The 14,313-nt window shown below is 37.6% G+C and overlaps 1 protein-coding gene across 2 annotated transcripts; it reads left to right on the forward strand.

Moving 5' to 3' along the window:
- The first annotated feature begins 6 nt into the window (after positions 1-6).
- On the forward strand, positions 7-13,971 carry LOC113225854. Of its 2 annotated transcripts, XM_026458305.1 has the most exons (8): positions 7-264; positions 2,764-2,871; positions 5,379-5,459; positions 5,490-5,702; positions 6,843-7,037; positions 8,981-9,119; positions 11,124-11,300; positions 12,584-13,971. In XM_026458305.1, the coding sequence occupies exons 1-8, from the start codon at positions 163-165 to the stop codon at positions 13,516-13,518; spliced, it is 1,950 nt and encodes a 649-aa protein (XP_026314090.1). In that variant the 5' UTR covers positions 7-162; the 3' UTR covers positions 13,519-13,971. The 2 variants fall into 2 exon arrangements, with proteins under 2 accessions (XP_026314090.1, XP_026314089.1); XM_026458304.1 differs by having other exon boundaries at positions 5,379-5,702.
- Positions 13,972-14,313: the final 342 nt, after the last annotated feature.

A 14,313-nucleotide genomic window follows, 5' to 3' on the forward strand; every position in this document is an offset into this window, starting at 1 on the left:
GTTCCATGGACAATTGATTTGCCGGAAGTGAGACAATATTTTTTCGAAAAATATAATAATCCAAAAAATGTGATTAACTTTGATGACCAGAGAGTGAAATTCGATAATATATATCCGGATAGTCCGCATAACAGTCCCTACCCTACGAATTATGAGTCGAAAATGCCTTACAAAAATCAAAATTACCATGAAGAAAAGGATAATGACGTTTACGGAGAACGTTACGCGGAGGATTATAGAGACCAGTCTTATATGACAAAGAAGGTACGACAGTAAATTTTTTTCACTACAAGAAAAGTTAATTTAAAACCACGTACATTTGTTAAAGTTTATAACAATACCGCTTGATGGTGATGGCAAACATTATTATAGTGGGCTGACAAAAACCATTTTGCTAATGGTTTTACCGGAAATCGAACCCGGGACCACTAGATAAAGTGCTAACTATTTATCCAGGGAAGTTACTATTTTTTTAATATTTACTACCCATTCTATTCATTCATTTTAATGAAATTCACTAGGAAATGAAACAATTTTTCCGGATTTAAATTGCGTATATTTGTTTTTTCAAACAATCCGTGACCATGGGACCTGTAAAGGGCCAGAAACGTCGGAAATAGTTTCATTTCCTATGTGTAACAATCGCGAAAACCTAAGAACTCGATATGAAATTCACTAGTTTATTGTAATTATTAATACAAAGATCGAACAGAAAGAAAAATGTCGTTGATTGATGAGATTTTTTCGATTGAATGTTTTGTTAATTTTAAAGTTAATTGATGTGCGTTAAAGAAGACATCTGTTGTTGAGAAGATACTACATTCTATTCCTTCCGATGCTAGTCGTTAGATACCGGCCGCAAGATGGCAGCACGTTAGCAAAGGTATCAACGATATAACAACTGGGTTAAGTATTATTATAGTATTATTATAGTATTATTATAGTATTATTATAGTATTATTATAGTAGTATTATATTAACAGTCCTATGACCGATCATCGTTTTGGCTATGGCGGTTCTGATAGCAATAGACGCCTAACACACTTCCATTGTTTTTTCTTCCGTGGTGGTCCCTTTTACTATTTTCTATTGATATTTTCACACGTCTAGCTCACCTAATGGAAAGTGATTAAGGTTTCTGCACCGTACAACATTTTGGTCAACTTAGCAACCTACTTATTGTACATACAATGCTCAAAAATACAGTCGACAACTCCTTGACAGATAAGCATTCAAATCTTGTTGTACATACATTAACTTATTATGGAAATTCTGGTTTACGTCAACTCAACGTACTTACCTATTCTATCCTGTTAATCAGAGGCCCAAACTCGATGGAGCATGTTCAATCAACTTGTTTTTTTTAATATATAATAGACACACGCTTGGCCACAATCTCATCTGATGTTAAGCGACGATGGGACGCGTTTACCTAAGAAATGCCCATTCACTCTAGCCTTGAATAGCCCCAAATTGTACTTTTCGGGAAATACAGATGCCTAGGTAGAGCATTCCATTCCTTTGCCGTACGCATCAGAAAGGAGGAAGCAAAGCGCTTAGTGCGAATAGGTGGAATATCAACGACATAAGAATGGAGTGTTCCGGACCTTCTAGTTAACCGAAGGAGGAACGGTGAGGGAGGAACTAATTTGAAAACTTCCTGCGCACACTTCCCGAAATGTATCCGATAGAAAAGCAGACTACTTTTCTGCGATGGTAGAGATTTTGTAGCTTCGACTCCACAAGAGAATTGTTGAACTCGTATTATTAGGATGGACCTAGGTGATAGAGTGAATGAAATAAGGTGGTTTAACTTAAACTAGAGACATGTTTTATTGCTCGGTTTCCAGAATATGTGACCAAATAATTTAAATTAAGTTTTTATTGAATTTCAGAATGTCTTACCACAATGGTATATTTAATTATTTTTTGTGAAATTACTCCACTAGCTTGTTATAATTATAAATACAAAGATCGAAATTCCTTCGAACCGACGTCTCTTAGCAAACCATGCGAACTAACGAACGAACCAGCGGACCTCACGAATTTTTATTCTATGTGATCTTTGTTTTTGGTTTTTAACAACTTTTTAGCCGTAGCGACATCTGTGAGAAATCTATGAAAGTATTTCTTCACCCAGTTGGGTGTCTTTACAGCTACCAACAGCTAGCTAGCGATGTCGCTTTTATTTGTAATTAAGTTTTTAAGCCGTTTGTAAGCCGGCTCGAAGCATTTCCTTTTTAAGTGTTCGATCTTCGTATTAGTAATTAAAATTAAAATAAAAAGTAAAGTTAATTGATAACCAAGCAATAGGCTTCACACGTTGCAGTTAGAATATAAAATTATGGTTTACCTATACTACAACTATATAATATCTATTAACTATCGCCTTGAAAACATTTTGGGCACCCATTAATATAAATAAATACTTATTTTAAATTATATGCGATAAAAAATGAAGCTTTTTTATATTAAGTTTATCATTTTCTAAGTTGAAACCTACATTAAAAGTATTTTGATTGAAAAGTCATATTACACAATTGAAGACTACGTGTTAGATATAGATGTATGGAAAGACGACATGAGTCTAAATATGATTCAAAGTGTATTCCATAGCATTTAAGTTTATTTGAAAAGAGCTATGCTGAGTTTCTTGCGTTCTTCTCAGGGAAATCAGCGTAGTGATGAAATGACGTTTTCAAGTGATTATACCTATGGAATAAATAATTATTTGACTCTGACTTGAAGTTTTATGATATCCAGGTGCACGACATCGCCTCCCACGGCAGCGAATACCTGGAAGGCCTGCGACGGTCTGTCGAGGCCTATGAGGAACTCCTCATCAACTGCAGAGCGATGAATTTCACAAATGTAAGTACAGGTGCTCAAACCGGTCAATACCAGCACCATGTTGATAAAAATTCATTCTTAATGAAGTAGAATAGTTTCTCTTATGTTTAGCGCTTGTGCGCATGGCATATAGTTCCTATTCGTTCCGAATCTGAGACTATAAAAATCTAGAAACTTGTGCACTAAGTCCGATACGAATCGGGAAAATACGAAGGTCTCTTGTACACCTGGAGATAATGATCCATGTGACATTTCGGGACGTCATTTCTCGGATTTGGAACGAATAAAGATCGGATACGCGTTTAAAGTCTGATTTTTAATTAGAAATGACAAAATTAACGTTGATTAGGTCTTTCAGGGTTAGAGCTTCTTGTCAAAGAGTTTCTGCAGGGAAATCCGGCCACCTTATCTATTTCTGCCGTCAAGCGGTAACGTGAGCAATACTGCACTCCGGTTTTCAAGGGTAGAGGAGCTGGTGAAATTATATGGGGCTTATCTATTTATGTCTCAGAGTGACGGGCGCAGTGGCAGTGTGTGTGTGATTTAAAACTCGGAGTGGCGCTGCAACTGCTATAGACAGACGTGTCACTTAACCCAGGCTCACTACTTGTTCGTCCCTGCGGTTCACGGCGCATTGTACGCTATTATAACGTTTGTGTGAGACCTCGGCATCTCTTACGTAGTACTATTAAGTAATCTGCGGTTAGTCGGATATTTCGGATAGATGTTTCATATCAGTACAGAGTACTAAAAATACAACCTCCACAGTTCGTGGAATTACATCTATTTGCCAAGTTTTATTGAAATCGGTTACCGGAAAGTGCTCGAAACCGGATTCATCCCCTAGTTTGCCACCCTTAGAGGTGGAATATATTCTTTAAATTTAAGTGGGACCACTAACGAGGTACCCTTCAACAAAAAAGAATCATCAAAATCGATTCTGGAAGTCGATTAAAAAGATGGTTAGTTCTAGTTCAGATACGGTTACATGACCTCTGGCCAAGATCGTGGAGCGTGCAGGTAATTATTACGAAATATCGGGAAAATAAAAAACGTCGTGCCGCGGTCGTATATGTATTTAATCGTTTAGCGAATAACCATGAAAGTATTTATATTGTAGAAAACACGGGCGCGTTAAAGAAGGAAACCGCCGATTTAGGCATCACGCAAAGGTTTAACTACTTTAATGTCTTGTGTCGGATACCAGCAACCGGTAACTAGTGTATTATTGCTTAATTCGATGTAGAATAAATATCAAGCAAAAATGTTAGATTTTTAGGGTTTTAACGTCAGACCTTTTTTTTATTACACAGTATATCCATAACAGTGGCAAAAATCTGGAGAGCACTGCCACTGCGCCCGGCGCCTTCACCACGACACAAATTGACAAGTTCCTGCCTGTAATTTCACCAGATATTGTCACTTTTTTCTGGTTCCTGGCCACTTTTGAAATTTTGAATCGTTCTCTAAACCTTTCTCTTCTTATTTGTGAACGAACTTTTGTATAATGCATTCAGTTTCGTGGTACGGTCGCTTGTACATTTCTTTGGCCGAATTTAACATTTAGTGATATATACGTTAGGCAATACTGTTCTCGATTCTGATCGATTTTGAAAACAAGGGACGAAAATTATTATGACCTTGCTTAGTAACGTTTCGTTTTTGTTTTCAGTTTCGTAGTATCTACTATCAGTAGCATCTGTAATTTCGATAATTTTTGCAGCACGTTGCCTCGAATGTCCGAATATAGTGAGCAAATAATGGCTTATTAATTATTGCTATTATATAATTATTACGAATAATACAAAAAATATATAATGCAAAGAATTAACAGTGCGCTGTCTTTACAAAAACCTGGAGTTGGTCATACATATGAGTTTGTTGCTTTCGAGGACGAAGGTGGTCTAGTTTATCCCACCTAAGATGCTATCCAAATATGCAGAGTAGCAGAGTTAGATATCCGAGAAATAATAAACAAATCACACGCATTTCACACGAGGCCGTCATTAAGTAAACCTCTTTGGATTAATAAGATTTTACCATATTTTGTCAGCAGTAACATTTTCAATTGTCTTGCCATTTATCAATTTGATCAATTACCAACAGAAAACCGTCTAGTAAAATTAATTAAGGCAGTCGCAAGTTCATGTATTGACGTGCGTTTTCATTATTTAAGTTAATCGGTACTTGCGGCGTCTATCTAGATATATGTCTGTGACCTCTCTCCTCCCGCTCTCTTGTTTGTTGGATACAAAGATCGAACAACCTCGGAACGAAATTAGGCGAAAAAGTCGGAGATTCGAGTCCAGTTTTTTTCCAGTTTATTCGACCTCTGTATCAATAATAAAGTTTGTCAATGATAATGATTATGATATATGTATAGGACATGTTGATCTAAAATCTTTTGCCATCTTTCGAGTATTTCTCAAATTCCCTTTCACAAAAATTCCTGTTTACGTTGAAATACAAATTTGCGTACATGAAGTTATCTACAGACACAAATGAAGGTTAACCATTGACTGCCACAGAACGGACGTCCGACACCGGTGCAAAACAACCTTCCGCCAAACGCATATCAGTTTGGTATCCAGCCGTCATTCGTCAATCAGTTTAGCAACCAGCCGCCGAACGCAAACCAATTTAGCAACCAGCCACCAAATGCAAATCAGTTTAGCAACCAGCCGCCAACCGCAAACCAGTTTAGCAACCAGCCGCCAAACGCAAACCAGTTTAGCAACCAGCCGCCAAACACAAACCAGTTTAGCAACCAGCCGCCAAACGCAAACCAGTTTAGCAACCAGCCGTCAAACGCTAATTTTGGGAACCAACCACAAAATCAGCTTGTAAGTCAGGTAGGTAACATTTCTTATTATTTTACTAATATTGTACTGAATGTCATGATGTTTTTGATGATGATGTTACCTCTTTCTGAAAATTCTCCACTAGTTTGTTGTTATTATAGAGGTCGAAGAAACACAAAGAAAAATTCCTTCGATCCGAATGGACTCTAACCAGCTTATGAATTTCTTTACGTGCTTGATGCAGATCTTTATTTTTTGTTTTAACGGTTTTTTGCCGTAACGCCACCTGCGTGGAACCTTTGAAAGTTTTTTCTCCACACAGACGAGAGATGTCGCTTTATTAATTGCAATATTTATTTCATTGAATATCGTGATGATTTTGCTACCGCGATATTCATATATTTGCCGCGTTATCAACAATCGCATCATCGTCGGGTCAGACATAGCGGGAATCTTGAATTATTGCCTCACAATAAGATAGGCGTGTATTCAATCAATTCTTCTTCAATTCGAAATATTATTACAGACTAATAACACAGGTACTCGTTTACATAATTAAATTATCATATCAATTAAACAATGAGTCTTAGGACCATGAGGATAGAAATGGAGTAAAAATGTGAAATATGATGAGTTCGATACTGAGGCCAGCTCAGTAGGTCCGATTCATTTGGTCTCAACAATATGCTGGCTCCGTTTACAGAAAGAAAGAAAGAAAGAAAGACGGGAAGAAAGAAATATTTTTGTTCAAAAACGAAACAGCGCAGCGCATATACAATTAACAATTACCAAACATCATATAACATGAAAAAAAATCGAAATAAAAAACAGAAAAAACATAACAATTACATCTACTTCCTGTTTTTGTGTTATTTGTGTAATACACAATTAACATATTAGACTCATTCTACCAACATCACAATTGACAATTGTCACATCCAGTTCTACTAGCTCTGTATTGACCACGTTCAAGCGTACTGCTTGACATTTCTCCAGACTAGTCGATAGGTGGCGTTGTAATTAATTACTAGGCAATCCTAGATCTACAATTAACTGTTAGGTGGCGCTGCTGTAACGATGATGGGACTTAATTTTATCTGATTTTTGTTCCGACACGAACTTTGATTCAATTTCCATATGCCAGCGCCAAAGTTGTCAGTAACAATGTCGTCATCTTGATTAATTCCGCAGGTACCAATAACTACAAGAGCCCTAATACCAGGCTTCAGACGCCTGACATCCATAACCACACCAATGTTTCAACCGAGTCCGCAACAGTGTGAACGCGCCACACAAGCTCGCGAGCATGTTCGCCGGCTCGCCGAACTTGTTGTCTGGGCGACCAGGGAGCTTGAGGATAGGGCGTATGCTAAAAAATATGACGGGGTATGTTTCTTAACCTAATTTAAATAATTTCTTTTATAATATCAAGTGACGGGACGTCAAGTTGTACGACTGATGGTAAGCTAGACGCCTGTCCATAACAGTTGCAGTGCCACTCAGAGCTTTAAATCGCAAAGATTCGAGGGGCACTGCCATTGCGCCCGTCACCTTGAGACATAAGTTGACAAGTCCCATGTGTCTGTAACTTCCTAACTGGAACACAGTAATGCTGACATTAATGCTTGGCGGCAGAAATAAGTAAGGCGGCAGTACTTCCCTGGATTGCTAATTTCGCCAGAATGTATCTAGGGGTCTTTTGTCTTGTCAACAAGCGGTTTCTAGAAAGACCAAAGGATCTGGGGGTTCTGGGTAGTGTCTCCGAAGTTGTGTTATCCTGTTACTCATAATGCGGGGTATTCATAGTATACACCAGTGTGAGACCAGGTTTTCGGTAGAATTCTCTGGCATCTTTATAGGGAAGTTCAGAAAGTTTAGCAGTGAAGATCTTCTATGCGGCTGATCACGCAAGTGACTCTTCCACTGGATACTTTATGGGTTAAAGAATGCGTTTTAAAATACATATGGCTACATCTAGTTATGGAAAGAACAAACTAAAAATAAAATTAATCAATAAAAAAATATTCTCCAATTAATTTAAAGTCGACAAGAATGAACTTCGTTTTGAAATACAACAAGTATTCGACATTTTTAAGAAGAAGAAGGGTTACATAGTTTTAATGGTAGGTAAAGATTACGGAAGGCTCAAACTAAAACTTTAGAGAAACCTAGAGAATACCCTGAAGATGTGTACTTAGGTGTTACTAAATATTGTAAAATATTCTCTAAAATTAATGTAATAAACAATGATCTTATGTACCTACGTAAATAAGTGGCAATTAGCAAGAAATAGATTTGTATATACTAATATAAACTAAGTAAATATTTTTTTTTTGTAAATAAAATTATTTTCTCGGTTTTTTCCGAACAAAACAACGCTTCGGGCCCTTTACAGGTCCCCTGGTCACGGCTGACTGAGATGGTACCCCTACACTCTATTCTAAGGTATAACGTTACAAAATTGAGTTCTTAGGTTTTTGCGATTATTATACATAGGAAATTAAACTAGGAATATTTTCCACGACTGTCACACGAGGCATGTAAAGGGCACAAAACGTTGGTTTCTTTGAGAAAATAGTGTCATTTCAAATTTGCAAAAATTACTAATTTAAACGACTTGTTTTTATTTTAACAAAGGATATTCCAATTTACGCTACATAACATTTGCAACATACTTTAATTAACAGTAAAATAGTTTCATTAAACCTACTTTTACTTCCATTGATCTTTCGTAAGTTCATAAGATTGCAACAAAACAGACGTGCGCATCTTTGACATGGTTTGTTTTGTAATTAATTTGTATATATTTGAACTTTATATTTAACTGCCTCTGTGGCCGAACGGATACCATACCTTGAGGTCCAGGGTTCGATTCCCGGACCGAGAGAAATATTTGTGTTGCCTACACTTATTTCTCTCGTGATAATATGTGATTGTCTATGTGTGTGCCCATGACACCCGCGACGCAGGGTTTCCCTAGTGCGAGGCTATGAGTTAGTGCGTAAAAAAATTATATTTTTAACGGACTGAAAAAAAGGAGGAGGTACTTAATTCAACGTGTTTTTTAATGATTCTTTTTTTGTTGGAACGAGGGTACCTCAGTATTGGTCCTATTTAAAATTTGAAGAAAATATTCCTACTCTAAGGGTGGCAAGCTAAGGGATGAATGCGGTATCGCGCACCTTCCGGTAACCGATTTCAGTACAACCTGGCAAATAGACGTAGTTCCAAGAACTTTTGAGGTCGGTTTGTAGTACTCTGTACTGTACTGAGATAATTCTAGTTAACATATCACCGCAGTTGTAATACATATATCAACGTTTTTGCAGCATCATGATGATGACGATGAAGAGGAAGACGAGGAAGAAGCGGAGCTGCTCCTCAAACTAGCTTGGTTCCTAGACCGGCTCGCATATCTAACTGGTTTCGAACCAAACCCAAAGAAATACATCACCACTCCGCCACCACGTAAGTTCTGGACACACGTTTTCCCTACAGGGTTGTCCAGGGCTACCTTCTTCGACGTGTAGTTTTCATCACCATGTTTTGAAGAAAAGTAATTGTTGTTCCACTAGGCTCCGCTGTAAAAGACAATATCATACAAGTTTAAGAAGGGTACGGGTGCTAGTCAACTCTTGCCTCAAGGTGACGGGCGTAGTGGCAATGCCCGTCAGGTCTTAGTGATTTAAAGCTCTGGGTAGCACTGCAACTGTTATGGACAGGCGTGTCGCTTACCATCGGATGGTTCTGCGAAATACCATTTGGATTCAGTTGAAAAACGTGTCAAAAGTACACCACCGAAAAGTTGCCTGCTTATCGGTGTTCTACAAGATAGGTATATCGCCGAGAGTGTGCAATGGACTTGTAAGGTTTAGTTCCGCCTTTCAACCCTACGTAGAGGAAGTATAGCATGTACTGATGGAGTGTGAATGAAACGGTTCTCTTAGACTTGATGAAGCTGCTATGTGTGACCTATTTAGACAAGTTGGCGGATGCAACGGCGTCTTGGCCTTTCCTTTAGAAAGAGAAGCCAACATGCTGATATAGATTGGTCGAGAGAGGCTTGAAGTTAAGGCAACTATAAGCTGCTTCAATTCTCTCTCTACTCTATTACATGTATAGAGCCGCGTAGTCGCATTTTGTGGCAATGCTTGTTAAATAAAGAAAAAAAACACCCCCCTTTCCATATTCCAAAGATTCCACTCCTTAGGCGAACGCCTAAGGAGTGGAATTCTTAACCCCTGAAAGACGACCTCCACGATCGAGTGGCTTGCATATCGGTTTTCATGGTGTCACCATCTCTAAGGTCCCGGGTTCGATTCGAGTCAATTCAGAAAAGTATATTATGTCGGGGCTAGGTGTTTGCGGTTCTTTTTGTAATATCAAGTGACGGGACGGCCTGGCCATAAATTGCAAAGATCTGAGGGGCACTGCCACTGCGACCGTCACCCTGAGACATAAGTTGTCAAGTCCCATGTGCCTGTAATTTCACCAGCACCCTTAAACCTTCAAAACCGGACGACAGTAATGCTGACATTACTGCTTGGCGGCAGAAACAGGTAAGGTGGCAGTACTACCTACCCTGGACGAACTCTTTCACAAGGAGCTTTACTATCATTAAAAACCGAAACGCAGTATCGTTGTTTCTGATTTCCATACCACAAGTTCTTTAGTTACTCACTTTGGGATATTATGAGCTACGTATATGATGTTGTCTAATTGTCTAACATACTTATACTTAATATTGAACGTTACAATCTGGGCTTTTTCAAGGCGAGAGTGGATAGGCATTATTTAGGTATGCACATTACATCGTCGACCTCGTCGTCACTTTTCATCAGGTGCGGCAGATATACAAAACATATTTGTGTTGCAAAAACGAGCAATTCGTTCTTTGTACCGTTTAGGTTCTCGGGTTTCTCTCAGAGAAAAGTTTAAGGAGACTGGTATCACGACTGCGGCATCACAGTACATTTACGCAAATATTTTGTATGCCCGTAATAATATACATAATTTCATTAAGACAGAAGTAATCCATAAACCTTACAACTAACTACAAACAAACTCACAGTACCACGATTTCGTTTAACTAAGATAAACAATTTTCTTTCGGGGAACTGTATACGTTTTTACAATAAGATTCCGGAGCATATAATTAAGATTATCATTTTCTAAGTTTAAAACTTACATTAAAGGGATTTTAATTTAAAAGTCATATTATAAAATTGAATTGTATGTGTTAGATAAAGTTGTATAGAAAGACAACACGAGTCTAGATTCCACACAATTGTGAATCAAAGTGTATTCCATAACATTTAAGTTTATTTGAAAAGAGCAATCCCTAAAGTTTCTTGCTCGTTTTTCTCAGGGAAGTCAGCTTGAAAAAATGAGGTTTTCAAGTATAAAAATTTTTACCTATGAAGGATTGACGGAGGTAAAATGCGCTTATCTTTTATTTAAAAAAACCCGCAGGAACAACAACCACGACACCACAACCCGGCAGTTTAGCACTGGTGCCTATCCCGCAGCCAGTGACGCAGTTCTACATAAACTGTCTCAAAAACTCTTCGTCACCCCTACCGGCTGTTGAAAGGTGCACCTTCCCTAACCCTATGCCTGAGGAATTAATAAGACTTTTTAACATTACTAGTGAGTATATCTTTTTTTTTTCATTAATTTGTTTTGGCATACAACATAAAAAGAGAATTCACTTCGAACTAATACTAACTATAACACAAACTAAGCAGCGTTAAAATATGTTATTGAAAAATAAACAGAATACACCGACAAAATGTAATCATATTCAAGCAAACAATCAAGAACTCGGTTAACGTGCCCGCTATACTCGAGCCAAGCGGCATGTCGCGAACAGATGGCAAACGCCCGGACGGAATGACTCTCATCCCTTGGAGTATGGGCCAGGTGTGGAACGCCAAGTATGCCGACACACTTGCCCCATCCCATCTCCAGCACACCGGGAAGAGGGCTGGGTCCGCAGCTGAGCTGGCAGAAAGAATAAAGAGTAATAAGCACCAGGACTTTGGCTCGGGCTTCCTGTTTCAACCCTTTGGAGTCGAAACTCTTGGCCCGTGGCCCGTGGCCGGTGCCCTTCATCTTACAATTTTTTTTCAAAACAATTAATGAACTGTTTAGAAACACCAAGAGCCACCTCTCGCAGCTTCCTCGCCCAACGCATTAGCATAGCAATACAAGGGGGGAACGCTGCCAGCATCTTGGACAAGGACCAAGGGCGCGGGGACCCAATTTTAGTCATTTAATTTTATTCTAGTTTTAGTTTGTAGTATTTAAGCTTTTATTGTACATACCAAAGTATTTTTACTTATTACATCTTAGCAAGTCTTAGCAAGGGAAAAAATCCTGTGTTTTCTATGTCAGAAGAATTACGTAAAAAGAAATGCCAATAGTAACTAAAATACATAATAATTATAAACAGAAACATATACATATATCTAAATCGAATAGGTAATTCCACAGTTGGTCAAATCAAATATGTGATCAATTTTTGTCCCATCCATGGTTATATGTCATACAGCCCTAATTATTTAAATATGTGTGCATTATTTGTATTTATAAAAAGTCCAGAAGTATTTCAAATTACAGTTTGACAAGAGCAAATCATTATGGTATTTCCGAATGATGGAATAGTTTTTAAAACCAAATTTTTTAAACTGCATGAGGTCGCTTTTTAATTTATAACATGCGATTTATGATAAAAATGGCTAACAGTTTTCGGTAAAATATAAATTAAAATTGTAGAGTATTACATTCGGTTGTTTTCGTATTTTTATTTGCACAAAAGTTTTCTGTAGTAATTAACGCAGTAATATTCATATATTAAGTAACCTCATTTTTAATTTACTTTTCAGAGCTCTACTAAGGCGTAATTAATGACTGGAAAATATTTTTGACAGCTCCCACGACATCTACCACGTTACCACCTGACGATATGGGAGTCCTACCGCAAAACACCCAGAGGCCAGCCGCGTCAATGCTGTCAGAAGTTCTCCTGCCAGCTGAAACGTCAAAAGTGACGGCTGTCAAATCTATCAAAAAGCGATCTTTAACTGACAACCCCATGTTGTATTTCATGAAATATTACGCAAAGCATAAAGTTTGGCACAACGATAATACGGATTTGGGTAATGGTAAAAATTCTAACGATTATCATGCGACAAAATATTTGGGAAATGACGCCTTTAATGTTAATAATGAATTAATTGAAAGTGACAAGAAAAAAGTAAAAAGATCGGTAAAAAAATTTGAACATTTGCGTCTGCCCGAAGATCCTTTTCAAAACATAAGTTATGTTGTTAAACATAAAACGCAAAAAAGCGTCAATTATGTGAAAAACGACGGTGAAGCTCTCAAAATGAAAGCTATTTTTGATAAAATGCGCAAAAGCGACGGCTTAATTGCAAAAAACAGTCTAAAGAATCTACAAAGAACTCTTAAAAATGTTCAAAAACGGTCTATTGATTTTACAAAAGTGTTACCATTGAATTCTGTAGAAAATTCCAAAAATACAAAAACATATCTTATTGGCAAATTCCGGCCTGACAAAGGTTATTATAAAAAAGTACACAAACGATCTGTAGATTATGCCAAAAAAGTCTTGCCTGAAAAAAGTAGAGATCCGCAAGGTGATATAAGTTATTATGTTAAAAATAAACCAGGAACGAACTTTAATGCGGATCCAGTGCAAACAGCTCAAGCGAGGGCCGCATTGGAGCGAATGTTCCAAAATCCCAACATTGAAATAGTACGCAGATACGGATCTAGGGGTCCAGTATATGCAAATGTTATATTAGAGGGGGCTCTTCTTACTTTCGGTGATTTCGGACCTTAGGGACATCAAGTCATTTTCGTTGATTCTCATTGATGGTCGTTGATTTGGTGATGGTATTGGCTATTTTTTTGCAGTTCAAGAAATTGGCTTCATGGCGAAACTGGCATAGAAATTAAGACTATAAATTTATTAACTTTCTAGGTTGTACTCGATCGTAAATAGCATGGTGTTTTTAACAGATCGTTTTAGTGTAACAAACACGTTTAGAAATTATAAAATTAAGTTTATATTACACTCATTAAAGCGACTTCTCTAGTTAGAGTTGGTAGTTGTAAAGGTACCTAGCTGAGTGAAGAAAAACTATCATAGATTTCTCACAGATGGCGCTACGACAAAAAGTCGTTAAACAACCGGAAAGCGAAGTTCTGTAACAAGCACAGACATCTGCCTTTCGCCAACTAAAACGCGGCTACGTGAGAAAATAATTTATTGAGATATCAGAAAAAACCATAACCCACGTACGTTCCAATAACACGTTAACTAATTTTAACTGTTTTTAAAAGTGAATTTTGTGCTCTATTTTTTGCTATTTAAACGGTTATTTGACCATTTGTCACTTAACCGCGTTATAGTTAGTGGACGGCAGACATAATACATATAGGTATTGTCTATGAATAAGCACATTGAAAAATTAGTTGGGTCTGATGAGTCGTTCCGTAACTCAGTTGGGAGCGCGTCGGAATGGTATGCTGAAGACGCAGGTTCGAATCCAACCCGATCGAAGGACTTTTTATACATCATTGCATTAATAGTTTTAATAGGAATTTTTGTGAAAGGACAATTTTAAAACTACAT

This window comes from Hyposmocoma kahamanoa, unplaced genomic scaffold, assembly GCF_003589595.1.
Source record: "Hyposmocoma kahamanoa isolate Upper Pololo Valley unplaced genomic scaffold, ASM358959v1 176583, whole genome shotgun sequence".
NCBI lineage: Eukaryota > Metazoa > Arthropoda > Insecta > Lepidoptera > Cosmopterigidae > Hyposmocoma > Hyposmocoma kahamanoa.